General features: G+C 42.9%; 2 protein-coding genes across 7 annotated transcripts; both read left to right on the top strand.

Annotated features, from left to right (window-relative positions):
* The first annotated feature begins 86 nt into the window (after positions 1 to 86).
* Positions 87 to 7,318, top strand: NAAA (N-acylethanolamine acid amidase). Of its 6 annotated transcripts, XR_004307214.1 has the most exons (12): positions 98 to 357; positions 469 to 633; positions 823 to 949; positions 1,702 to 1,792; positions 2,600 to 2,676; positions 3,418 to 3,590; positions 4,450 to 4,512; positions 4,625 to 4,691; positions 5,247 to 5,275; positions 6,043 to 6,134; positions 6,476 to 6,760; positions 6,952 to 7,318. XR_004307214.1 is itself a non-coding variant. In XM_015861501.2 (11 exons), the coding sequence occupies exons 1-10, from the start codon at positions 119 to 121 to the stop codon at positions 6,116 to 6,118; spliced, it is 1,107 nt and encodes a 368-aa protein (XP_015716987.1). In that variant the 5' UTR covers positions 99 to 118; the 3' UTR covers positions 6,119 to 6,134; positions 6,952 to 7,318. The 6 variants fall into 6 exon arrangements, 3 of the variants coding, with proteins under 3 accessions (XP_032300461.1, XP_015716987.1, XP_015716986.1); XM_015861501.2 differs by lacking the exon at positions 6,476 to 6,760 and having other exon boundaries at positions 99 to 357; XM_015861500.2 differs by lacking the exon at positions 6,476 to 6,760 and having other exon boundaries at positions 100 to 357; positions 6,949 to 7,318.
* Positions 7,319 to 12,671: 5,353 nt separating this feature from the next.
* Positions 12,672 to 27,760, top strand: PPEF2 (protein phosphatase with EF-hand domain 2). Its single transcript, XM_032444578.1, has 16 exons — positions 12,672 to 13,436; positions 16,052 to 16,179; positions 17,063 to 17,120; positions 17,734 to 17,909; positions 18,947 to 19,061; positions 19,394 to 19,440; positions 19,871 to 20,037; positions 20,122 to 20,158; positions 20,245 to 20,394; positions 21,154 to 21,489; positions 22,819 to 23,004; positions 23,209 to 23,351; positions 24,022 to 24,128; positions 25,356 to 25,519; positions 26,075 to 26,162; positions 26,735 to 27,760. Exons 1-16 carry the CDS (start codon positions 13,376 to 13,378, stop codon positions 26,911 to 26,913), a joined length of 2,142 nt encoding a protein of 713 aa, XP_032300469.1. The 5' UTR covers positions 12,672 to 13,375; the 3' UTR covers positions 26,914 to 27,760.
* The last annotated feature ends 47 nt before the right edge of the window (positions 27,761 to 27,807 follow it).

Genomic DNA, 27,807 nt, shown 5'->3' with positions numbered 1-27,807 from the left:
CTGTGTGGTGGCGGTGGGCAGGAAGGGGCTGTGAGGGGCTCTCCCCGCGGGAGGCCAAGGCCGCGCTCCGCTCCGCCATCTGCTGGCCCTTCCCCCTGTGCCGCCCCTCAGGGGCGTGATGCAGCCGCTGTTCCCTCCGGCGGCCGGGTCGGTAGCGATGCTGCGGGTAGCGGTGCGGGGCTGCCCGCTGCCGGGGCTGCTGCTGTTGTGGGCGCTGTGCGGGGCGGCGGCCCGGCCGTCGGCGGCTCCGCTGCTGTGTAACGTGAGCTTGGACAGCCCGGCCGAGGAGCGCTGGCTGCCGGTGCTGCGGCACTTCGAGCCCGCCTTCCTGCGAGCCGCCGTCGCCCGGGTCATCGAGTGAGTGCGGGCCGGGGGGGCCGGGCGGCTGCCTGTCACGTCTCGGCTCGGAGTGAGTCGCGGACATTGCGTCGCCCTCGGCTCGCTAACGCCTCGGAGCGTGTTTTGCAGCGAAACCGTGCCGAAATGGTTCCACGACGTCATTCGTCCGATAGCGGCGGAGCTCGAGTCCTACATGCCGCAGCCCTTCGCCGGGGAAATCCGAGGGCTGTGCGAGGCGCTGGGGGTCAGTCTGGGAGACGGAGTGCTGCTCAACTTCGCCTACGAGTCTACGGCGTAAGCGGCACAAACTCATCGGGACGGTTCGGTGGGAACACACGTGGAAGGGCAGATGAGGACGGGGCGGAGGAGCTGCCCTTGGCCGTGGTGCCGTGGTGCTGCAGGCGGGCTGTGCTGAGCGCCGGGCGGGACGGGGCGCAGGGCAGGACTTCTCACAATCCTCCTTTCCCTGTTTTGTTCTTAAAGGTTTTGCACGAGTATCATCGCTCAGGATGACAGAGGAAACATTTACCACGGGCGGAACCTGGATTATGATTTTGTAGATCTGTTAAGCAAGATCACCATCGACGTGCAGTTTATAAGAAGCGGGCAGGTATGAACTGTGGTGTGGTTGAGTGGTGTTCTGTGAAGCGGTGGTGTACTGCTGTACAGCTGCACGCACTGTGCTATTGAATCTAGTGGTGAGGTTTGAGACCCAAAGTCACTGAATTATCAGAAGGCCACAGTTCCTCTCTGTGAGGAACTCTCTGCTTGCCAGACTTCTAGTTCAGTGTGGCAAATTGGGATGAATTAAACAACGTGATCTTGTGTCTCAAGGTCATTATTTGGAAGGAGGAAAGAAGAAAATGCCAAGATTCTGAAAGCAAATAAATACTAAAGAACATAGGAATTAAATCCATTTTGGCAGGAAGAGATTCTGAGGCATTTTCCTTAGGCCTCCTTAGTTTTATTTACTAATGCACTTGTGTTTTAGATGAAAATTGCCAAAAATGAACTATTTGCTAATGCAGCCCTTGCAGGTGTGCTTTTCTTAATGTTCATTTGTACATTTTGTAAAGAAATAATTCTTTCTTTCGTTCTTACTTGACCTCTTGCCAACTTGAGCAGTAATTTTGTAGCAGTTGACAATCATTAACAAATTAAATGCATTGTATTTTGGTCCTTGGAGTCTTTTTATGACATCCTTTGCTACATTTCCTACAGGACAAAAGGTTTTAAAGAGGTTTTCAGAATGATGCATGAAAGGCACAGGAAGAGTAGGCCGTACTGTTTCAGAATGTTACTTCTATTTGTTAAAGTGCTCTGTTCCAGAATGCTGAAACACTCCATGTCTCCTGGTTTCAGATAGCATATCGGGGCACGACGTTTCTTGGCTACGTAGGTTTATGGACTGGGCAAAGTCCTCACAAGTTCACAATCTCTGGTGATGAACGAGGTAAATAAATAAATAAAAAACCTGCCTTCCATGCTTGACTTTAGGTACTCTATTTCAGTTGATTGTTGCCTCCTCCAGCTCTTCTGCCACATTCTCCCAGAAGTAAAAGCTCTGAAGGTTTTCAAGAAGGAAATGAAACTGAATAACTTCTCTGTCTCTCAGGGGTAAAAGCACTTGTGCTGCCAGTATTTGACAGCTGCAAAGGGAGAGAGGCATTTGTTTATCAGCACAGCGTCATCTGAGTGCGAATAGTGTCAAAGGAGACAACCTTGGAGAAGACAGTAAAAGACGAACTCAGTTGGAGTCAGCAGAATAGATGTTAAGAGAAAAGGATAGCCATGTATAGTAAATAAACTGCTTTCCTATTTCTTTGTTCCTCCCTCTGTTTTCCAGCTTTCTCTGTCCCCTTAAGACAGCTTGAAAGAAGGGGTGGGATAAGACTGAGAGCCATATATATATATCAGTTGTTGCTATGAGTAGGAATCCTGATAAGGAACACACACACCTTTTGGTTCCTGTTTCTTTTGCTCATGTTGCCTTGTTGTGTTCTCAAGATGATTTAATAGCTTGCAATTCCTGTTTTTAAGATTTTTAAGGTGAGAGTTCTGTTGCTCAGTAGCTCAAAAAGGTTCCTAATGTAGCAGAGGGAACGATTACAGAGCTAGACATGGGATATAAACAGAAAGGAAGACAGGAGCATAAATTTTACAGAGCATAACTAGCATTCATGTGCAATAGTTTCTTCCTTTCCTCCTGTTTTCTTTTTTTTCTTCATTGTTCCTTTCTTTTCTCTTTTCTTCCCCTCAGAGGGTGGTAGCTGGTGGGAAAATGCAATAGCTGCGTTTCTGAATCGAAATTACCCTGTCAGCTGGCTTATCCGAGATGTAAGTGCGATTGTGTTCTAGTCTGTTTTCACGGTGATGTTGTTTCAACTTCTACAACTCCAAGTAAATTTGACTTTTTATCTAATGTTTTCATGGAAAATGCAATAAATGCAAAGTAAATATATTTCAAAAGAGCAAATAGATAATGCCCCCAAATCAGAGCTTGCTGTTGAGTAGCAGGAGTTACACTGGTATTATATAGAGCATGTTTTATGAATACTGTGTTAGCTTCCTGCTACCATAAAAACAGATCTGCTTCTCACATTTGTGGATTATAGCAAATATGAGTTAGGTTTGTTAAGTGGTCGCCCTGCAGAGTTGGAGTGTCTGTTGGGTACCTTATTTTTCATGGTTTTTGAGCTGAAGATGCAAGTTGAGACTGTGATTGAGACTAATGGCTGTAGTGCTGCTGTCAGAAATAATTAATGGTTGAAAACAATAGAGAGCAATTTTGGTTTTGAACTTCTTTTGCTTTTCCTCATATACATTGGTGTATGTGTGTTTATATATGTTTATTTACTTTTTCCTTTGTATATTTGCAAAGATGGAAGGAATGATGTCAGTTGTGAGCTGCACTCATTTCATGTTCCTGTGTCAGTTCAGAAAGCTGTTTTCAAAGAAATATTTTCAAACAGCACTTTATAGTTCATTGTAATTTGCAACTGTGCTGGAATTGTTTCACTTTTGTGCTTGCCTGTGCTCCCTGACTTCTGTTTCATTGTGATTTCCTTTTTGCATCAGACCCTGAGCAGAGCAGAGGACTTTCAGTCAGCTGTTCTCAGACTAGCTGACATTCCCATCATTGCTGAAGTTTACTATATTGTAGGAGGCGTATCGCCCAAAGAAGGCATGGTCATAACAAGAAATAGAAGAGGGCCAGCAGACCTCTGGCCTCTCGATCCTTTAAGTGGAGCGTAAGTAGAGAAAATGTTTCGTTTTACTTTTTCATACTCTCTCTTGAGTGATAGGTAAGGTTAATGGGATGGCTTTTAGTGTAGATCCAGGTTCATCTCTTATCAGTGCTCACAGCTGAGCAGGGAAAGTTTGAGAGCCCCTGAAAAGATCTGTCACTCCTCAAGAAGAATGGATCACAACATCATGTCAGGTTGGGACAGTCAGAGCATCAAAGGTGGCAAAAGCTTCTGCATACATTTATTTTTACTTAGATTCTAAAGGAGACAAGACCTGAGGGCTCATCCTGGATGTCTGTCTGCCAAGTATTGGATGATAAAATTCAAGTTAGTTTTCACCACTGTGATAGAAGAATTGAAGGCTCAAAAATAGTTGTTTCCTATGAAGTTTGTGAAATTGGCAGCTTAATATTAGAAGATCTGCAATAGTTGGCCTGCAATTAAAAAATGGCACTTAATGACTGCTTATGCAATAAATATTGGCTTGGGTACAGCCAGATGGCCTGTTGGCTCTGTGTTCTCCAAAGTGGAGAATTCAGAGAGAATGCAGATTCAGGCTATGTGCCCGTAATCTTTTCTCCGCTTATCTCTATAAAGGTCCAGCCTTACTTTTGTTCTAGTTGTTAGTAGTTTTACCACTAGCAGTTCAGTCATCACTCTTTTGTGTGTGTGTGTTGAGTAGCTTATGGTGAAGACTGCTATGTATGCTAACCCTTAGATTTACAAGAGGCGCAGGGAAGAGGTGTCTAAGAGAATTTGTTTTTTTTCCTTTCGGACATACAGAAATATCGATTCTTGATGTTTATTAATTACCTGCTAATCCACTTGGTGTTTGCTTTTATATTTGTGTGTTACACGACAGATGGTTTCGTGTGGAGACAAACTATGACCATTGGACTACCCCTCCTCCTCGTGATGACCGAAGGTAATATTAAATTGGACCTCTGTAGTAAGATATCACTTTCATATTAAAAAAGCTTGGAGACTTGGACATTTTCTTCTTTTGTATTTAATGCTATTGCACTATTTTCCCACAGAACGCCAGCCATGAAAGCTCTCAATGCTACTGGACAGCAGAACATCAATTTTGATACACTCTTTCAGGTATTTCTTTTAAATTCTGTACAGCTTGTAGAGTTTCACTTAAAATTCTTCCGAAGCAGAAGCGCAGTTACTTTGTTGTCAGAAATTCAAAAGCCATGCAAGGAAGAGATGGTGAAAAGGATGTGCTACTCGGCCATCTTTGGAGAATTTAAGGCTGATTTATATTTTGTATGTTAAAATGTTTCTGAACTCTATGCGTGGTCATTTCATAATAGTCTGCTGTTGTAGGTTGAAAGCGTCAGAGAAGAATCCCATCACCATCATCTCTGCAGTTTTGTTGTTAAAGCACAGTTATGAATATTACAGAGGGCAGCTAAGGTGTTACACAGGAATGAAATCTACTGCTTAGTTTAGAGAACTGAAATGTGTTTTTCAGAGTTTTTATTAAAAAAAGAAAAAAGAAATGGTCTAATATTAAGAAACAGCTGAACATCAAGCATAGTTCTTGATTTTTCCATTATGTGGTTTCATAACTTCATCCTATGCTGTTTCTAAGTAGGCTTTTAATTACCTTTTAATTTACCAGAATGACAACACTTCACACTTTCTGTACAGGTACTGTCAGTGAAGCCAGTCTTAAATAAGTAAGTATTAGCTTCAGAGATGTTGATCAGTACCTTCTACCACGCATCAGGCCAAAAACTTCCTTGGGATCTTCATGTACCTCTGCTTGAGTGTTTTATGGTTTCCCAGCTTAGATTTCTGCTTGTGCATGTGGTGCTGTGTCTTCACTTCCACAGAACTCTTTCTCTGTGGTCTGTCCATCTGCAGCCATGAAATGGCACTTTGGCTTAGCCTGGTAATGGAAAGTTGCTTTGTAGCAGAGAAAAACAGTACTGCTTAGGTGATTGATCAGCAGTACTTTCTCCAGTTCTTCTGGCCAAGTCATTCGTGCCTTTGACTGTTGGAACATTTAGGTTTGTGGTAGCATTGGAAATCTCTCTCTTTGGTGCTTCTGACAGCCCTGCTCGATGTGTGAAAAACTGTTTAGTAAATGGGCACATAGCTGTTAGGTAGCTTATTTTATTTTTATAATAGATTTACTTCTATTTAACATTATGGTTCTGCATTGTTCCACAGATTGCACCTTTGCAGGTTATCCTTTTACATTACTTTTACATGGAGCTCACTACTTTCTCTAGATCAGTCACTTGCATTAGAGCTTGGCAATAGCTTCAAAGTGTCTTCCTCCACTTTTCTTAACACTTCTGCATATACATATCTATATATATATGTAGAATGTTAGTTCCACTAAAATTTGTTCTGCTGCTTTGCTAGTTTTATAAATTAATCTTCTTGTCTGTAGAATGATTTTGACTCCCTCTTTTCTTCTTTGCTCTTTGCCTACCAGTAACACAGTGTATACTACAGTGATGAGTGCTGCGTTTCCAGAGAAGTACCAGACATGGATCAGAACTATGGAGTGAAGTAAATAACATGCTGGTATGCCGAGCTCCTTGTACTTCAATAAAAATTCCAGCTGACGAGTCACTGAGGGACAAAGCACTGCAACAGCACTCAAGTGACCTAGTCTGAGTTCCTGATTCCCTTGGTTTGCTTATCAACCTTGGTTAAATACCTTCCCTAGTTGATTTAGAGATAAGAATTAAGTACTGACTTTCTTTGCAAAACCCTTTGAGATTACTGTAGGAAAAGTATTTCTAATAAAGTAGGGAGGTAGGGGTGGCTGCTGTTGTAACCTACTGGTAGTTGTTTGCTAAATGGAAGCTTTAAGTATTGTTTTTACCTGTTTGACTAGTGAGATACATTTGGTCTATCTTCAGGTGTCTAACTATGACAGGAACTCCTGCTGGTGGCGAGCTGAACCTGAGCAGGTGATGTTCAGCACTTGGCACAAGCAAAGATCGAGCTTAATCTGTGTCAGTCGCTCACAGCCAACTGAACATCAGCATCCTTTGAGATTTTTGTCCTGTCAACTTACAGAAAAAGTCAAAGTGCTTCAGCTCGCACAGTGCCTCATGTGGCAGCTTCACTGTGTTCAAAGGAAGATATCAAATCACGTCATTTCTTCCAAGAATCTCTGGTTGTGTGGACCTGGTAGGACCATAGTAAGCAGCATCGCAGTTCAAATAGATTTTTGTATGCTCATTAGTGTTATATTCACAGTAGTTATATTGGACATTAGAGCTTAGCAAGACTAGTTCCTTTCTCTTAGGGATTCTGAAGAGTTTGTTTCTTTCTATGCATGTGTACAGACCTCTGCTCTTACATTTATCTGTCTATCTTTTTGTTTCAGCAGATTGAATAGGAGAAAAGTTGAAGCTTTCCAAGACCAGCAAATGCTTTTAAAAGCACTCCCAAAAGCAGTGCAGCTGTTTTGGATTACTAATTGAGTGAACCATTCACGCAATAAAGACTTGCTAGTTCTATAAAGTGTTGCAGATTATACTGTTAATGAACTGTAATGGAAGTTTGATTTTGTTTTAATTATATTGATGTTCTAGCAGATATTGATAGCTAAAATTTGCTATTATTATTTTTGGGAAGAATTGTGCAATTTGAACATACTCATTTACTGACTGGTAAATAAAAAGATCTGTTTTGTGTGGAATGTAGGTGTGAGCATAATGAAATAAAAACGTGCTGCCGATTGCTTGATTTATGGAGACCTGTGGTGTTACTGTTAATGTCGTCAGCCATATCTGACTTGTATGGAGTCTGTGGTCATTAGCCCGGTGGCATCAGGTGTATAAGGAGTAGTTTTTTGGTGTAATGTAAGGTAGTGGGCTAGAAGGAGTAGCTGTATGCACAGCCATGGGCTACTGTGCATTTACTTATCAGAAACTGGGAGCTATTCAAAGAGATGTGCCGATAAAGACTTTTGCTCCCTAATAGATGAGAGAAGCTTGTGATGGAATAGCAAGTGAGTTTAAGAAAAGGTGTCATCAATAGAAACGTTACAGCTCCTCCTTTCTGGTTTATTTCAGTCTGGTTGTGCTGTGACTGCTTACTGTGAATTCAGGCACTTCCTGCAAACATCCAAGAAATATAGAAGGATTCAGGGAGTTGAGACCCATGGATACCTACATAAAGCTTTGGGGTACTGGACAACATTGAAGCAGATGCCTGCAAGGATTTTATCTCGTTTGGCATTCCTGAAGATGTGTGCTATCATTTGCAGTGGTTGTTCTCCAGTTATGCAAACTGTTCCTGAGAGAGCATTCGGGAGATGTGGTCCCTTTATCTCCTTGTGCTGAGTCTGGCTGAGTGTCGTAACCTACTTACCTGCATCCTCTGCTTCTGCCTGGATAAATGCCTGCCAGCTTTGCCTTGACCCAGTTAGTAATAACAATGTTAGCAGTTGTATACCAGAACTGATAAAAGCTGAAGAACAGATATTTCCCAGAGGAAGATGTAAGTGACAGAGGCCAGGGTATCTCCAAGGTGTCAAGATGACAGTGCTTTAATTCACAGTGCGGTCCCTGACTCCTCATTCCAACAGGTTTTTGTTATGTAACTGCCACCCACAAGCAAAGACGAAATGATCCTCACAGGTAGAATTTTGCATAGTCTTCTTGACCTCAGCAGCATTAGGCTGATTACCTTCTGTTAATGGCATGCCAGGATTCTCAGTGATTTATAAAATGAAACCAATGTATTTGCTTACATGTATAGAAACAGATCAGAGCGTGTAGGTAGTTGGGATCCCTGAATTTTCAGCAACAGTCGTCCACTCCTTTTCGTGTCTATCAGTTGTTCAGAAGTTACTCAGGCTCACCCACAGAGCATGTTATTTGGGAGCTGGGGGGGAAGTGGAGTACAGGAGGCTGCATTTGAAGAAATACACTTTTATTTCTGTTCCTTTTGCTCTTTTAAAGTATTTTCTGAAGGCTTTGCCTTGTGTTTTATCACTTGATAGATGTGCAGGCATCCCAACTGCCAATGAAATGAAGCTTTATTGATAGCATTTATTGATATCCTTCAATCTGAAAGATTTACGGAACTCATTTAATTATATGCTAAAAAGATAAATGATAAGTTTCCAAACCAGATGATTTAATGCATTAAATGTTTTGGGCCCCTTTTGTGTAAGAAGTGACATCTTTCATAAAGAATGCAGAGAGACAGGTTTGTATTTTATAGCTTTTAAACTAAACAATGGTGGCTGCGTAAGAAAACATTAAAAGTAGCGCTGGTTGTTTCTGGTGGGTTTTGAATCTTTGTAAGATCTGGTTTGTTTGTTCTCTTTGTAGAAAAAGGATCATTAGTAGTTGTTAGTTATTAGTTGGTGGAATTTCTCACTGCTCGTCCTTGTCTGACATTTCATCTGCTTTGTGCGCTGGCTTTTTAGAGAGCGGGAAGTCAAACAGCTTTTCTGCTTTATCAAGCCCAGTTTTATGTCTGATTTGATAAGTAAAGAATGAAAACTGACTCTACCCTTGCTTCCTACGTTCTTTAGTTTCTGCAGCCTCTCTAGTTATAAAGCACCTATAAAGACTTTTCATCTCAACACAGTGAACAGGTGAAATGTTTCTTTCTTTTTCTTTGAGAAATCTGCACTTAACAAAAGGCATCTTGAAAGTGTGTAAGAGCTCATTCTTTAAGATGAGAGAGGCCAACCTACCGTCTTTCTCATTCCTAATCCTCCTCAGTAATCCTAATCCATTTCAGACCTGTAACCTTTCTTAAGCATCACATGGGAGAAGGTTCTTAAGGCTGCTCAGAACAACCGTGCAGGAAATAAATCAAAGGATCTGCACTCTCTGCAGAACAGCACATGTGTGTTATTCTGCAGCTCCTGAAGGCAATGTTATTGCTTGAAGGCAGTTATTGCTGCATGCCTAAGGGAACAACTTACTTCATCGTTCAGATCTCTGAGGAGGAGTTTCTGAATCTGTAATCAAGTAAATCAGAGACTATTGATCACTCTGTTGCTGAAGGGTGATTATATAAGCGGGAGAGAAAAAAAAAGTGGAGAGCAAGCTGCTTCTGTGTGTATTTGAGTAAGTCCTTAAGCTAGCAATCGGTGGCAAGGTAAGTTGTATTTTTCTTTTCTCTGTTACAGTGTTTTGTGTTCAGAAGTAGTCACTCCGCACCCATAGTTTGAGGTGAAATGTCCTTTTATGTGTCAGGGTGTATAAATCTATGGTTGGGACAAAAAGTTCTCCTTTTTGGCATTGCTGTAACTGCAGGTGCAGGGTTCAGCGCATGAATTGAATAAATCAAGTTTTACCATCTTGTTTCCAGCTACGAGCAGCGCTGAGTCTGATGTACACGTGGGACAGGAGTATTTAATCTAGGAGGGAAAGGAAGGATCATCACTTTCTCTAGTGCTACTGAGCATTTTATTCTTGGGGAAACTATTTGACTTCGTTCATTTATTTCATTGGTGGCTTCTGAGTGTCATGTTATTAAATCTCGTTTCACTCTTACATCTGTCTTTCACTGTTTTCTTCCTAGTAAACTTCCAGTGAGTGCAGTTTGTTTTCTTATTGCCTTCCAGATTCTGTTCAGCTCTTCCTTCAATCACCCAAGTGTCTGTAAAACGCACGAGTGGGGGCTCGGTTGTGATATGGAAACTGTGTAGTTTTAGTTAGGAAATGTGCTGCTTTGATCTGCTGTAGCAGCCTGGTGCTCCCTACCAGGAGGCTTTTAATTCACGAGGATGGAGCCCCAAATTCTGCACAGATCTGTAATGTGGACAAGCTCAGTGATGTTACAGTGCATAGAATTGGATTCAAAATGATGCCACTCACTTTGATTTTGAAATGATTAAAGTAATGCTTGCAGTAAACCCAGAAATTTACTTAGGCTTTTGTTGCTGCTGTGTTTGTTTGTATGTTTTGTTTGTTTGTGGGTGTTTTTGTAGGTTTTTTTCTTTAATTAAGATGTATTTATGCAAGATTTCCTTTATTAGCTTTTATGTGTTGTTATATCATTAAACAAGTCAGCAGCTTGTGTTGCAAAGTCAAATATATTATCCCATGGCTTGGGAAATGCACGTGGAGTACAGCTGTCAGATATTTCTCCTGCCTTTCCACTGCTAGCTCTGGTGAACAGGAAACATGCATCTCCTCTTGGGGTCTGATCTTCTGCTGAGGCAATTAGATTTGCTGCTCTGTTAGTTGTCTATATCCGTGTGCAGCTTTTCAGTCCATACATTTTTTTTGGTGTTTTGGTTCCGATGTAACTTGCATACATGAGGGCTAACCCCCTGCTTTACTTAGCACATGTTTGCTAGAGGATGCTCTATGCAGCATCATTCTATGCCGAATCACAGGAGAGATCACAAGCTGAAGGCATATTGATGTATATTGCAGCTTCTCAAATGAAGTGCAGAAATCCTGTTTCAGAAGACTTTTGAGTGCACCACAGAAAACCTCAGCATTTCTACAGGAGGGCAACAGTGGGAAGAACAAGACAAGGAATAGGGAGCCAGCTGTTTCACATATGCATCATTTTATCTCAAATATATATACAGCCTATATTTGAGGCAGTGCCACTGTCGTTGGGTATTTCAGGCTGCAGTATATGGGCCACCTTTTCTTTGAAACAGGGTTTTAGGTATAGGATGGACATGTTTCACTGTGGGCTGGATGAGGAAGGATCAGAGGTGATGAGCAGTTGGGTTGATTTCATTTCTTCCTCACTCCTCCCACCCTTGAAGCAGATTTTGTAGATATTGAGATCTCCAGACGTATCTCTTAGGGAAGGCATTTTTGTTTGGGTTTCCATGTGGGAATTCTAAGTCTACGCATAGGAATTCTGAGCTTGACAATCTGTTTTTCCTGCAATTGGATGTGTCATACAGGAGGTGACGAGGAGGAGCCTTAATTGCTAGAGCTTTGGATTTTTTTTTGTATGTATGTGTGCAATTGTCCGCTTAAATAGTTAATAATCTGAAAAGCTGTCAGAGTAACTGCATTATGGAACATAAATACCATACAGCACCAGATGTATTTGGGCCTAATTTGCAGTGATTTCAGGCCACTTATGGCGCTGATATTAAATAACAGTGTTAAAGTAGAGCAAGTGATATTTTGTTAGCAACACTGTAGAGTTTTCTCCTGTTGCATCATCCGTACAGCATGAAGTTGTGCAGTTCAGCATTCTGAGCAGGACAGAGAACTTGAGCGTATTATCCATCCAGAAATTTTCTGTGCTGATGTTTAGTTCAGTGTGGATGATCTCCCTGAGCAAGGAGTGCACGTATACCTTACACAACACCGGATGTGTTCCTTCAATTAGCATTTCTGTCCATCTGTATCTATTTAGAGAGGAACCATGCGGGGTAGGTAGAAAGAGAGTGACTCGGCAAAAGGGCTGCAGGAAGTGAGAAAAGGAGAAGGGATTTTCCCTCCTCTGGTGGGAAGAAGTGCCTCTGCAGTCCCACTGTTCTGACCCCTCAGAAGCCTTTGAGATGTGGTCTCTCACCAGACCCAGCACTGAATAAGGTAATTTTTTCCTTCCTTTCCTTTCTTATCTTTTTCCCCTGTACTCAGTTCTGGGTATAAAATAAAATAAAACACAACAAACAAAACCAAACAAAACAACTAAAACCACCAAAACTTTCAAATCCTTTGTGATACAGCCTGGAACTACTGTAGCAGTAGCACATGGAGTTTTATTTTTCCTGCTTTCCCCAACTCCCAGAGGAAATATCCAACAGTAGAAGATGCTCTGATTGTCCTCCGAGTGAGAGGTTGCAGATTTTTGACCTATTCCTGAAACAGGATCCTTTTGCTCTCAACACAGCAAGCAGTGAGGTTAACACGAGTCTGGCTGGCCTGTCCATTGATGATGGCCAGGATCTAAGCAGTTGATGGCATCGTACACCCCCGCACTCCAAGCAGATCCACGAGGTGAAGAAAAGCAGTGTTTGTTTAACAAAGCTGATTATTTTCTTATGATAGCTAATTGTTATTTTAGACTTATCTCCCTTCGTGCTGTGGAACTGCAAATAGATTTAAATACCAGATGTGTGTTCATCCCTCATGAGAGTTATCCTTCACAGGTGGATTTGTGCATGAATATTTGCAGAAGTGTTGCCAAATCAACTTAATTACCTTCATGCTTCCAGATCAGTATCAAAAAACATTTTTCAATGTGCTGTACAAATGCTTCCAATATGCAATCATGGAGTATTTTAGCCCTTTTTGCCTTATCCGGGTGCTTTAGCAGCACATGAGTGATGGAAGAAGTAGCATTAGGATTCACAGCTGATGTCTGTTCTCAGAGCTCAATCATGCTTTTTTACTGGTAGCATTTGAAATGGAGGTTCACATCAAAGACAACCATATTGCTAAGGGTTTAGAAGCCTACAATTAAGCATGTGGAGCTTTGTGTGAATACACAAATGCCAGGTTTCTCCACCTACTGAACAAATACAGCAACTAGATATGTAATATGTGAAAGTTGCCAAATTGCTCTTATTCATACAGCTGACTTGAAATTTGAAACAGTAAGACAGGAATCCTCATGTCAGATGGTCTAAAAGACAACCAGGTAGCTGGAAACTCCTGTTAGCAGAAAAGGTACTTGGGCACAAGACAGGACATCCACTTGTTGATTTTAATAAGTGTTAATATATTTAATTACAGACCCAGCACTGTGGGACATGTTGCAGCAGTTTGGATTCTGATCAGATGCTTTCCTGCATCTCTTGTGTGGTTTTGGTGATACTGAGCCAGACTGTGACGTTCTAGGAGTACCAGTTGGAAAACATGGGATCTGGTAGTTCTGTAAATGCCAACTACAAGTACTCCCTGCAGAAGTCTGAAAATGGTGAGTGGTTCTTTGGAATGTAACCTTTCTCTGCCTGTTCCTGCACGTGCTGCTGGAAGGTTGTGGTGGGATGCGTTTCTTTTCCAGATTCTCGTTTTCCTCAGTAGTACTGAGGGGAGGTTACGTTATGTCTTTTGGATGCGTCCTGTGATGAGGAATTTCAGATGTCATGCAGAAGACCTGCGCTTTGCTTGAGATAATACCAGCTGTTCAGATAATCAATACAGATCTGACCAGAAGGGGAGCAGCAAAAAGCAGTTCTGTTGGAACTAACGTCAGACAAACTAATCAATTTCTGGCTAATGTGTGTGTGCTGTAACCTCATGTGCTGTCAGGGTGATAGATGATGATAGCACACTGCTCTTTTTGCTGGACCTCCTGTTTAAAGACTGTGTTAGGGGTGCAGGACTGATAAAGCAGAACTATTAGCTCTAGCTATCTGCCCGTATTTCTGCAGTGTCTTCTAAATAACTCATATTCTGCTGGCACTTGTCATGCAGGAGACTTGGCAAGATAATTCCAGGACACAATTGCTTTGGTTATAAAAGGTTTCAGATAAAGAAGCCAGTATTTGTTGACAGCTGATTTGTGAACTATAGTGCTAACATAAACAGGCATAGCTGAGTTCGAGTGCTGCCACTTTGGCATGCTTTTCAGCATATGTGATAAGATTCAGTTTACTGCTTAGATCCTCATATAATAGATTTTAATATTTCAGAGTATCTGGTTTTCTTTTATACGTGTGGAGTCACAACTACTAGTTTCTGTTTGAGATTCACTTGAAGTACACCCTGACTCTTGCTGCAGTATTTGGCTAATGTATCCCCTGTTAGGGGAATGCAATGTATTTAGAAGTTATTTAGAGGATGATTGTGACTATGGCTCTGGCTGCATGGTGGCCAAACTGCTATAGGGAGAGTAAGGCAGCTGGTGTGGAGGCTGTTATAAAGGAAGCTTGAAGAGGTAGCATTGGAGGAGCACAAAATACAGCCTTTTTTTGTTTGCTCAGAGCAGCAGATCAGAAGGCACTTTTTCAGCCCAGGCAAAGGCTAACAGAAGTAATTAAGGCTAACCAAATCTTAATTCCTCGTCCATACATACACTGTGACTCAGCTCCCCATCTGCACAACAGCAACAGCTCTTCCCTTGCTGTGTTTTGCACCTCCTAGTGGTTTTACAGTGGCATAAATTAGAAGGATTCTTATATTCAATACATAAGCTATCAGAATGTCTTTTTCAGGTAAAGGTCAAGTAGTGTTTCATGCTGAAGTACATAGGAGGTTTATATAATTAATACAAGGTAATTAACTGAATGTATTGTCTGTCTCTTACCAGAACTTATCAGCCTTTGGGGCAAGGGTGAGAGGTTTCAGCCAAGGTTTCCCACTCCATGCACACTGTTGCTCTTCCTGCTGTGGTGAACACAGCAGTGCTCTCATGGACCACGTGCCAGGGGAATGCAAGTTTCTGCAGCTGTGCTAGCTGTAGCCTCCATTTGATTTTGGGGCCAGCCTCTAGGCAGAGCGGTTGTCCTTCCCCTAGCTGAAGCTTGACACAAAGAAGCTCTGTTAGGAAATGCTTTGAATGCAGGGCTCTAGATGTAAACAACAAGGGACACAGAGCCTGACAAAAAGAGATGCCAAGTAGTAAAAGGCAGTGTAAAGTAACCGGGCAGTCCAAATGGTGATAAGACCAGCTAAGGTGGATATATATGGTAGAGATACATTATGTTCCACTTGCAGATCTCAGAGAAGTAAATGGGAAATTCTACCAGTGTACTTTGCTCTAAAGCACACACCCCAACTGAAATAATCTCATAATGAAAATTACTGGAATTGGAGAAGTGCAGAGGAATTATGTTTTAAACACCAGGCAGTATGGCCATCAATTGGAGGGAAGAGCCTGGTGTCAGTGCTGGCTGTGGAGTGAAGCATGAAACCACTTGGAAACCCGTGGCCTTTCATTCTTTCTGTGTCATTAAGCAGATGAAGAGCTGGTTTTCCCTTTTCTCTTTATTTTACTTCAAGATAATTAAACATTAACATTTACACTAACACCTAATTTCCTGAAATTTGACAAGAACTGCAGAAGCTGAGGTATTTATTTGGCTTAAAGGAAGGGAGATAGATAGAAACCTTTTTTAGTTTTAAGGTTCTGGAAAGGGACTCAGTGTCTTGTTTTGCTCTCCAACATTTTGTGTGGTCTCAGTCAGGTGCCTGGTTTCCTGAAGCACACGTACCTAGACTGTAATGGGGATGTGAAAATAATGATAGTAGATAGAAAGGATTAATCTGTCTGTTGATGCTGAAGAATGTATTTAGATGTGTAGGCAATAGTAAATTGTTAATGCTGGTGCTGAAGAGCTGGCAGTGATAGTTAGAAGCACTCCACAGGTCTCTGGGCAGGGTGAGATCACCTCTGGAAACAGAGTGGGAAGAGGTGGGTGTTCTGTTACACGTAATGTTTAAGCATCAGAACACCTTTTCTGAAAACTTCCTCTTGTGAGAGCAGGGTCTCCATTCAGTTGTAAGGGTCAGGAAAGGAGCATAGCAGGGTGGTACCTCAGCTGGTGCAGCCACTGAAGCTCAGCAGGTTGTTCTGGTTTTGTTCCCTAGCTTTCAAGGCAGCTGTTCTGATCCAAAGGTGGTATCGGCGCTACGTTGCTCGCCTGGAAATGCGCCGACGGTGCACTTGGAGAATCTTTCAATCCATTGAGTATGCCTGTGAGCAGGATCAGATCAAGGTAAGGTGCCAAGGAAAGGAGTACGTGGGGAAAATTCTCTCTCCGTGAGGATGAAGCAACGGCAAACTGTTTTTTTTTTTTAAGGCAGGAACTGGCAGCTTCTTCCTGCGTGAGTGTGCAAAGTAGCTAAAGGTGAATGGGGCAGTCTAGGGGGAAAAGAACATCATGTATTAAGGAAGCAGAGTAATTTCCACATATCAAGAATTTCACAACTTTGCATTAAATGTAGAGGCGGTTGTTATTTGTGGATATGGAATTTTATTTGTTTGGGTTTTGGTTTTTATTTAGAAAACTCTGTCTCCTATGGAACTTATTCTCTCTTCTCTCTTAGAGAACATTCCTGGCCTGACATTATTAGTCATTCTGGTATTCTCTGAATTCTCAGCCAAGAGGATGCTGGCTATGCCACTTGTTTCTGGCTGCTGGCTGCCGGTGCTTCAGGGCTGAGTTTCCCACCTCCTTTTTACCTAAAGATTTCCCACCTGGTTGTGTGATATAACCCTAAGAAATGAGTCTTCAAACAAAGCCCTAAGGAGCTTTTAAAATCATAAGCCCTTTCCTGACTCTGAATGCAAGAGCCAATCCTCATTGGATTTCTTTAACTTTGCTTAATATTCTCTTCTATCGCTGCCTTTCTGCCAAGCAGGGAGAGGGCTTTGTGTTCTTCTATGTGTATGGCTAAGAGAAAGCCTTTTACTTCATTGTAAGGAAAACAATACAGAACAGGTATAGCTTGATTTGTTGTACATGCCAGACAACATGAGAAGGGCAAGGATGATATTTGCAGAAAGAAGATGATGTTAACTTGCCACTCTGCAGAATTTCCAGTGAGCGCTGGGGATATTCCAGAGTGAATGATGATGAGCTTTCTCTCTTTTTGCAGCTTCACAACTTCTTCAGTTACCTCATGGACAACTTCACGCCAAGCAGCAGTAAAGAAAGTAAGTGTGTGTGTGCCTTTTGGAGATGAGGCACCAGCAGCTCAGATGGTTGCATGCTGTATTTGTTGTCCAGTGCCACTTAAGGGCCACTTAAGAATAGCAAGGGAGGGGCAAAGCATCAGGAAACTGCATAGAGTGAACTACATGGGGGCTGTCAGCTGTGCAAGGGGTGTGGAGCTTCCTACTCCTTAGGAGCTGGAATGGAGAATAAAACCTCAGTATGTTTTCTAAGAACAGTATTAGAAATCTGCCTTTTTAAAGTGATCCCTAGTAGCCAACACTTTGCAGGACCCTTTCTGAAAGTACAGAGAATCTATATCTAGGAAACTGTGTTCCAGAGTACTCATGTTACGTATATTTAGTCTCTCATTGATTGTCTGGTTGCAACCAGTACAGTATCTTTCTGAACCTGCAGTGAGCATTACATGTTATTTCTTAGTGCTGGGAACTTGCTAATGAGCTTATGACTAAAATCTGATGGTGACACGTCAGAATTAGCTATTTACACTGATGACCATAACTTGCTGAAGTGCTCATTCCTTCCTTTCAAGCTTTCCTTTTTCCTTTCATCTCTTTCTTTTTAAACAATCAAACCAACCAATCTGCCATCCAGGGGATTTTATCAGTCGCATGTTCATAAGCGGAGAAAGCTTCAAAGAGGCAGAGCTGGAGAAGTACTGTGACTACGAGTCCCTGGAGGTGCCAGAATCCTACACTGGACCCCATCTCTCTTTCCCACTCCTTCCTGACCATGCGACTGCCTTGCTGGAAGCTTTCAAACAAAAACAAGTAAGGATGCTGCAAGGAACCACATTTCCTGCTTTTGCATACTGAGGTGTGGGACAGCTGATTTGTGTTTGGACTTCCCAGCAGCTCAGCTAATATGAACATGAGCAGCTGGCAGGCGGTTACTCTGAGGGGTAGAAATGATCCGATTTTACAGGGCAACTTTTCCTTACAGAAATTGCAGTTCTGACAAACTGCAAAATCTTTGTAGGTATGTAGCAATATTAACCTTTAGATTCATTTTAAAGGAAAAAAAAAAAAACAAAAAACCACAGTAGTCCATGCTGAAACGCTTTCTCGCTTTTTTTGTTGCAATGCTTTTATTTGTAAAAGCATTATAGGTTGGCCCAGGTGGAAAGAATTGATAAAAATAGTTTTTGCTGTGCATGTTTGATTTGTGAGGAAAAAAGTATATACTTGAAATGGGGAAAGGAAAAAGGCCTAAAACTGTGTAGTTTTTTTGTTTGTTTGTTTTATGAAGAAGTCCAGTACCAGTTCAGCAATTGTACCGAGAGAAATCCTTGTATAATCACAATGTTCTGTTTCCATCCCCCAGACAATGTACTGAACAGCAAAACATGTCAAAGCCTCCCTTACCCAAACAAAAGAAGACTTAAACAAAGTCTCTAAAGCCTGTTAGATGCTTTTTCAGTGGCCTCCAGCAAACATACTAATGCAGATCACATGGCAGCTCAAAACCTGGCTTAATGTGGAGAAAGCAAAGTAAAACACAGAACATAACAGCTTCTTACCTGTGATACTGGTGTGGAATTTCTGCTGCTCCGGGGGATGGTGCTGCCTAGTGGATAGCATCCACCACAGGGTTTGGGTGTTGTCGTCACCTTTGATGATGCCAAGGTGGAGCTGCTTTTGCCTGGTATTTGTGCTGTCTGCAAGCTGTGACTACTGTCACAGTAAAAATTGTATGAGTCTCCCATCCAGGTTATTGCAGAGGTCATTTGGGGCTTCTGAAGACAGCTGTGTTGCTGCTTGGAAGTCAACTGATTTCCTGCTTTAATTCCTTCACTTTTTCCTAGTAGCAGCTCCACCCTCGCTATGTCTTAAACCTTCTACATGAGACCAGGAAGCACCTCAAGCAATTGCCAAACATCAGTCATGTCTCCACCTGCTATAGTGAGGAGGTCACTGTGTGTGGTACGTCTGGGTGGAAAAGCACTGCTCAGTCTTTGGGGAAGAATTCTTAGGTGGAAGGGATGGAAAACATGAATTGCTACTATATGACTATATACTATACCCTGCTGTATTTGATCGGCAGTTTAGACTTGCCTGAAACTTTTAGGCATTAAGTCTCTGTTATGGCCTGGTTTCAGCTTGGATTGGAACAAGAACCTTAATTTATGCCAAACCTTGAACCTCCTACAATATTTTAATGGGCATTTATAGAGGGGGTACTTTGTAGGAAGTTAGTTGTCTGTTTTTTGGTTAAAGGTAAACACATTGTGACTTGTCCTTTTTGTGCCTGTCAGGAGATTTGCATGGCCAGCTGGATGACTTGTTCCTCATATTTTATAAGGTAAGCACCTTGTTTGGTGAGGGAGAAGCTGGCCAGACATGGTGAGAGCTATCACATGGGTCATGCTGAGAAGCATTCACAAACTGGGCCCAGGTCAATTTAAATGGCTTTACAAAGCAAAAGCTTATTCATTCACTGACTATTAGACCTGTGAGAACTGTCGGGACATACACATACGTTTGGGAAGTGCCAGTGAACGTGTTTTGGTGTTTTATTTTTTTAAGTGCTAATACCAGTGGCACCGCCTTCTGACTCCCTGTTTTCACTTTTCAGTGCATTTGCCACTGGGAGCCTAGAGGATAAAAATAAGTTAGGATCTATTCTATAAGGTAACTTGGGGTAGGAGTGAGAGGGTGTGCAGCTGGTGGGAAGGTATATGAAGGTCATGGGGAAACCTCTCGTAACATAATACATGTCCTTACTTTTACAGAATGGCCTTCCTTCTCCTTCCAAGTCCTATGTGTTCAATGGGGACTTTGTAGACAGGGGCAAACAGTCCCTCGAGATCCTCATCATTCTCTTCACCTTCCTCTTGATATATCCAAAAGAGGTTCATCTCAATCGAGGGAACCATGAAGACCACATGGTCAACTTACGGTACGGGTTCCCTGTGGGGCTGATGACAATGTCAAGGGTGTCACTGAAAAATCTTACTGAACTTCTGTTCTCCTGTTCCTTTAGGTATGGTTTCACCAAGGAAGTCATGCAGAAATACAAGGTGGGCATGTGTTTGTGTCTTCTGCAGCACGTGAGATGTGGACTTTGAAGGCCTGATGTTTCATCTTTTCTTTTCTGTCCTGCTAGCTGCATGGGAAGAAAATCTTGAAGATGATTCAGAATGTCTTCTGCTGGCTACCTCTGGCCACTCTGATTGATCAGAAAGTCCTTGTTATACATGGGGGCGTCTCTGATACTACTGATCTGGACATGCTTGAGAAAATTCAAAGGAATAAAGTAGGTTTCATTTCCTGGATGTTGCAAGAGAAATCTGTGTTGCTGATTTATGGTCAGAGAGCTTACACCTATGTGTCAGCTTGGCTGTTGGAAAGGATGGTCTTTGTTGTCAAAAAGTGTGTTTGGGCACGGTCTTGGAGGGCATCGATTTTATTTAATAGTGTGTGCAGGAGATGTGAAGGGAAGAAGCGTTATTGACCTCTGGAAATGAGGTCAATGGTAAAAAACTGCATAGTTACATGGGTGTGCTGGTGTTGACAGTAATAACAGAGCAGTGACAGGATCTTGTCATCCCATAGTTCATTAGCCTCTTTTTTTTTTCCTTTCTCTGAAAGCAGTATTTCCAGACTGTGAGAAGTCATTTAGTTTATCTGTGCCAAGCACGCTAGTTGAGAAAATACTACATCCCTTCTCTAAACATAATGACAAGCACTTGCATTAGTCGTTAGTCTTTCCCTCATTCTTCTGCCTTGTTCCGAGTGCAGATTAACTCCATGCAATCTATCTTTTGTGAAATGATGAGCAGCATGAAGTCAGTGAAGAAGAGATGAATCTGTATTCAGGCTGCATTTGTGGCCCCAGATATAAACCAAGAATGGTACATCTGAGCAAGTGGCATTAACAATCTCCTACAATTAATCTCCACTTCGTTGCAGCAAAAATAATTGAGGCTTGAGATTTCTGCTCGAAGATGTTAGAGCTAGAGATCCAGTTTTCCAAGCCATTTAACTATCTGTGCTTTCTCTCTTCCTCTTACAGTTTATTTCTGTATTGAGAGGGAAGAGAAGAAAACAGTCAAACAGAAATGTGGAAATAAAGGAGATAAATGGGGAGAGCCAAGCAGAGCCTGATTCAGCAGGGAACGTGACAATGCCCAGCTTACCCTCACAGCCCCGACCAACCCAGGCTCCCAGCATGACCAACAGGGTGGAGTTCTCCAGGTGGGTCCGGCAGACAGTGCAGGAGCAAATCGAGTGGTGCCGCAAGTTGGTGGACATCAGTGATTCGGAGGAGGAGGAGCCCACTTACTCCAGTTTGGTCTCCTTAACAGATTTGGATGGGCCATGCTGGACTCGGCAAGAGGAGTGGAAGCAGGTGAGTAATATAAGTTTTTGATGCCTTCCACAGCTTTGTTCTCTGTTCCTTTGAGGAATCTTGCTATAAAATGTGTGGGTCAGTGCACAGACCTCTTTGCAAAGAGATTTTGCTGCTCTGCAAAGTGGAGTTAAGGAGCAAGTCAATGCTGAAGTGCCATCAGAGGAGCTAATGGATTTTCTGCTGTTTTTTGACCAACTGCTCTGTTCTCTGCTCCCTGGTGACATTTTGGTAGATCACTGTGCTATGTCCAGCCCATCTTATGGCATAAATCACTAGCAAGTGAACAGCTGTGCACAAGATTCCTGTAGAAGAGTGCAGGCCATCTGACTGGTGCTAGCTGCTGTTTTCCTACTGCCTTTCTCTCCTAGCCTTGCACGTCAGCCTTTTCATTGGGTTTTTGGCTGTCTGCACTCCAGGCTCTGTTCCAGTATTTGTCCCCAGCACAACACTTCCCTGTTGTATAAATTAAGCTGTTCAGGCACAGAGCAGGGTGATGGGTTTTTGTGATTCACTGCAGGGGATATAAATGGTAGGCAAGACTGACGATAGAGCCCAGTGCTTGTATCACTTGCTGTGTGTGCACAGGATATTTGAGGCCAACTCCGTAGCTAATGAGCGAGCATGTCATTTGCTGACAAGAGAGTTGTGATTTTGGATACAAAGAACAGACTGATTCTCTGATTTTATCCACACTGTACAGTGAGTAGGTTGCTCTCAGAGCCCAGGAACTTGATTTCCACTTTCTGTTGGACCAGACGAACCGTTGTTCTTCACCACACATCGCATATGACATCCTGGCATTAGACACCTGATCAGTGTAAAGCTGTATATTGAGGTCAGGGTTAAAGAGATTAAACTTTAATCCACAGAGTGGTCACTGAGTCAGCACTTACAGTAGTGGAGGCTGCTGAACATCCAGACAGGTGTGCAAAGGAGTTTAGTTCTAAGCCCACTCTTGGTCTGGGGATCTGCTGGGTGTACTGTCCTTGGGATATGTTTTGGACTGCAGGAAGTCAGAAAAGTCTCTTTGAAATCCAACAAGAGCAAAGGGAAAGCTTGCATCAGGCCTCACTCATGGCCCCTCTCTTCCTCAGGCAATTTGAGTGTGGCTGTAGCTCTGGGCTAATAGTATTGTCACTTCCATGGTAGCTCAGGGCTGTGACAGTCCTGCCGAGCAATATGGAGATTCAGCTGTGATTCAGGAAACATCTCTGCACTATGGCAGCAGCAGCAGTAGTCCCAGCAGGGATGCAGAGATGGTGCTGTATTTGCTTAGTAAATGTCAGTGGGTACACATCATTCAGTGAACTGTTCTGATTACTTCAGATTTTAGACATTCTCTGGAGTGACCCCATGTCTCAGGAGGGCTGCAGAGAAAATACAGTGCGAGGTGGTGGCTGCTACTTTGGGCCTGATGTGACGGGGAAGATCCTCGAGAAGTACAACCTACAGTTCCTCATCCGTTCTCATGAGTGCAAGCAAGAGGGCTATGAGTTCTGTCACAACCGAAAGGTGGGTGAGGGGGTGGTGGAAGGATGCTTGGGTTTCCATCCTGCTGCTGTAGAATGTTTGAGGAGGCTTGTCTCTTTATTTCTTCCAGTGTTTGTAGGCTGTTGGATTAGTTGCTTTTTTCCCCAAGTATATATAAAATTATTCATCAGCTGTATCAGGAGTTACTGAAATATGTACATTCTGACTATAAATATCTTTCTTTAGGTACTGACCATATTTTCAGCCTCAAACTATTATGAGATTGGCAGCAACAGGGGAGCCTATGTGAAGCTGGGGCCAGACCTGGTGCCCCATTTTGTTCAGTACCAAGCAAACAAGACAGCCCACACCCTCACCATGACCCAAAGGCAAGGCTTGTGTTGATAAGAATTCACCAAGTCAAAATTCCCAAAGGAAAACTTTGGGAGCTTTGAGAAAGTTTGGCTCCAAAGCTCAACTTTCATAGCTTCATGTTCCTAAATCATAGCCCTGAGGGAGAGCTCGAGCTTTGTGTAGAAATGACTAAGGGAGGTTCACAAGAGACAAGGAGGAAGCAATCAAGGGAGTCTTACAGTCAAAATAGGAGGTTTTTTTTTTACTGGCTGCTGATTTTCCAGCTTTTCTTTCCAATGTAATGTTTTAACTTTGACCCTTCCTGAAGATCCGTTCCACTTTGTTACTTTACAAAGTTGCACAGCGACTGGTCTGTACAGTACAGTGTCTGTACAGTACAGTGACTGGTCTGGCAGAACAACTGAAACAAAACATACGTAAACAAAAACAGATGAACACCAACTGTGGGCATTTGCTAGGATGGGCTGTTTTTCCCTGGACTTGGACTAACTGCTGACAGCTTATATAGGCAAGGGCAGTGGTTTCTGTGCTTTGGCAGGGATTTACTGCATGAGCACTGCAGAGAAGCAGTAGCTGTGGAGGGTGTGGGCAGTCCATAAACAGAAAAGAGGACTGGGATGTACAGCTTCTCTCGCACTCCATGGCATGTCCTTAAGATGCTTCTCTCTCTTCTGCCTGCTTCAGAATCAGCAGAGTAGAGGAGTCAGCCTTCCGAGCCCTGCGGGAAAAACTGTTTGCTCACACCTCTGCCCTCATCAGTGCATTCAAGGGGTATGATAAAGACAATACAGGTAAATCTGAGCCACGAGACACTGATTTAATTCTCTGGTGGGATGGAGTGGAAGAGGTTAAGGTGCATGAATGTCCGGTTGGGCGATTCCTCAGTGACAGCTGCCAGTAACTGTCATAGGTAAGAGGCTGTGTCAGACCTTGCCATAGTATTGGTCCCATTTGCTGTTATTCAGTCTCTCTTCTGCTTTAATGTCTTATTATAATGAGGGGGTGCTGGAAGAGAAGATAGAGGTGATGAGCCTTGTGTGTAGCAGTTCAAACTTTGCTGCAAGGAGAACCCTTTGCAACAGGAGTACTGAGAAAGCACTGGAAAAAATGAGCTGGAACACATCTGTCACTTGTCTGAGTGGTCTCTAGAGACTCTGTAACCCCAAAGTCTCTTTGAAGTGGAAACTGAGGGATGCCTTCTGTGCCAGCTCCCTCTGTCAGAGTCTTAAGGAGTGAGCTATGAGTTCATAATCCTCAGGCTGCTTTTGCACCAGCCAGGACAGTCAGTGAAGCTGAGGACATCTATCTGTATGTGCCTTGGGGGAAACAGAGACACGGCAGTTCAAACAGCCTTCCTGTGGGTATCGGTTCCCAGGCTGTGAAGTTGTTCACAGAAGTCCAGTTTAACTGTTAGAGTGGCTGCTAAACTGGGAGCTTTTTTGTGTTCCTGGGTCATTGAGGAACTACTCATGTAGTTGTGCAGGCCACAAACTGCAGGAAAGGACTGGATGCAAGCTGCAGGTTTGTAATGAAATACCCAAAGTTCACAGTGCTCAGAGGTTTGCAGCTCCACAGCCTTAATTTGTTACAGTAGTCAAAAGCTTGCTGAGGCTGGAGGGAGCAGAAAGCACTTGTACTGTGCAGCGGCTGCTGTAGGTAGATGTCTGCACAGTTATGTAAGGCCTTTACATGAACTGAAGTGCTCACAGGTGCCATGGAGAAAAGGAGCTGTCTCTGTCAGCAGCGCAGTAGGCTGGGGATGCATGCTGTTGTAGGCTTTTTGCTTTGGTGGCAGGGAGAGCATTAAATGCTTTTGCTTTATTACTGCTCCGTGACCCTACAACTAGCAGGGCTCCTTGAGAGTTTTCTTTGGTGCCAACTGGGTTGCAGTTTGGCAAAACAGATCTTCTGGAGTTGGCTTCTAGCCTGGCTCCCTATAGCACCTGCAGGTGACAGTCTTTACATAGTTTTCAGCCACTGGTCTCAGTGGTCTCCATGGCTTTCCCTTTTCCCTACAGGAAGGATCACACTGAGCAACTGGGCAACAGCGGTGGAGTCAGTCTTGCGCCTGGGATTGCCGTGGCGGATGTTGAGACCACAGCTGGTGCGCAGCACAGCAGATGGCATGCTGGAGTACAAGTCCTGGCTTGATGATTTGGCCATGGAGCAGAGGAGCCAAGAGGTACAGCTCACCATCTTCTGTCAAAGCACATTGGGCCAAGTATGGCAGGAAAGGTTATGAGAGTGAATAGTTTCTGAATAATCCAAAAGCATAATGAAGTCAATGAAGCAATTGCATGAATTTGAGTATTCTAGAGGTGCTTGTTCCACCATGGAAATGGATGATACATACAAGATAAAAGCCTTGAGCTAGTTTTGGATACAGGTTTTTGAACGGAAAAACTGTACTCCGTTCTATGATTCACAGCTTTCCTGATTGCACTCAGCAGAAACAACTGCAGTAGTTATAGCTTGAGTCCCATTCTCCTCTGTTGGCCTGGGAAAGCTGTCCATTTGGATGTGACAGGTTGCAGGTGTGCTTTAATTCAGTTTCACAGAGGGCTGAGACATCACAAACTCATTCAGTAACATATCCACAATGCAAAGTGCACTGCTGGCAAACTCCAAAGTGCCGTAAACATTTTTAATTATGGGAAGATTTGCAGCAAGTGCTCAGAGCAGAAGTATAGAGCTAATGAAAAGGGCAGAAGGAGCATGACAATATGTTGTCTTTCAGCACATCCAGTCGAGCTTGCTGGAAGTTATCTATCGAAACAGATCCAACCTGGAGACCATATTCAGGATCATAGACAGAGATCATTCAGGTAAGGAGGTATACAAGGTGTACTGGTCACCGTGTTACATTCCATTCTACTTTTGGTCTTCCTTTAGTATCTACTAAAGCGTTTTGATTTAACAGTAAAGGGCATGTATCTTCCTTCCTACATCAGGGTTACTGCCTCAAGAACTTCTATATTGTCATTACTGCTCGTGTCCACAAATGAGGCATTCCAAAGGAACTGTGCAGCTGAGGCAGGGAATTAAGGTTTTGTGTTTTTGGTTTTTTTTCTTTTCTGGAGGAGTTCAGTAGGAAAAAAAATGGTTTTGAAAGCATTAATAGTAATGCAGCATCTATGGTTCTGTGTTATCTGCTCATGAGCAGTTATCTCTACCAAAACACTTTGGGAAGTAGAACAGACAAGTCTTCCTCTTGTTCTCAAACATTGTTTTATGTCTCTTTGCCACTTTTATTTTGCATTTTATCCATTGTTCTCCACGCTAGGAACTTTAGTTGCAGATCTGAAAGTCACTTCCTTCCATTAGGGTAGCAGGCGGTGAATCTGAGCAGGTGCAGGTAAGCCTTGTGCTGAGGTAGCTGTGCCTTCCTGCCTCACAGGTCTCATCTCATTTGAGGAGTTCCGCCAAACCTGGAAGCTGTTCAGCTCCCACATGAACATTGAACTCACAGATGATGGCATCAATGACTTAGTTCGCAGCATTGATTTCAATAAAGATGGAAACATTGACTTCAACGAGTTCCTAGAAGCCTTCCGCCTTGTCAAACAGTCCCAATAGTGAGAACCCAGGGCAGATCATCACATCTAATGCCTTGTCTGCAAAGCCAGAAGGACTGCTTCCTACCTGACCCGCAGAACATGCCTGCAGCTACAAAACAAGGAAAGGGAAAGCAGGTTCCTGGTGCTCTTCATTGAAGACTGGAACCACCCAGCCAACAGCTGTGATCCGTTTGGGGAAGGTAATGGTAAAATAGATAACTGTACTTCAATAATGACTGCATTTTAAAAGGAACTGTGTCATGAATAGAAAACTCTGCTCAAGGGCAGAGGCAAGTTAATTTCTCTCATCAATGCATGTCATGAAATTTTACAAGTCTATTCAAGTTGAGTAAAATTAAAGTAAAGGTATTTCTTGGCGGCACTGGTTTACTAAGTAGCAATTGCTAGAGCACGTCTTCCTTAATAATAAACTTTTTTCTAAACGCCTTGTTCTGGGCTGTTCATCATGCCTTCTCTAGATTTTCAGTTCTGCAAGAAGCAGTACTATTTCTGTGACAACATCTATTTCTCCCACTGTTCCCTTGCTTCAGTAAGATCTATCTACTAAAAATATGCAGTGGAGCAACACGTAGAAAAAATAAACTACCATCACCTCATGTGCAGAACAGTCTCTCCCCCAGGGCTCTTCAATCTGCTGAGGGAACCCTTTTGATACTAACGACCCCCCAACCAAAGCAACACTGCTATACGCTTGAGGTTGTTCAGTTTAGAAGCATGATGCAACTGCAGCTTAAAAAGCAATGGGGGAACATTTAAATTTTTAAATAAAGTGCAAAGAAAACAAACTCTCTCATACCTGCAGCAGAGTCATTCTAGCAGGGGTGCCTTGGCCTTTGCGATCTACTTCTTGGGCTAATGAATAAAATTCTGTCTGTAAGGAGAGTTCTAAATT

Source organism: Coturnix japonica, chromosome 4, assembly GCF_001577835.2.
Source record: "Coturnix japonica isolate 7356 chromosome 4, Coturnix japonica 2.1, whole genome shotgun sequence".
In the NCBI taxonomy this organism is placed as follows: Eukaryota; Metazoa; Chordata; class Aves; order Galliformes; family Phasianidae; genus Coturnix; species Coturnix japonica.
This window is presented reverse-complemented; position numbering and strand designations above follow the sequence as displayed.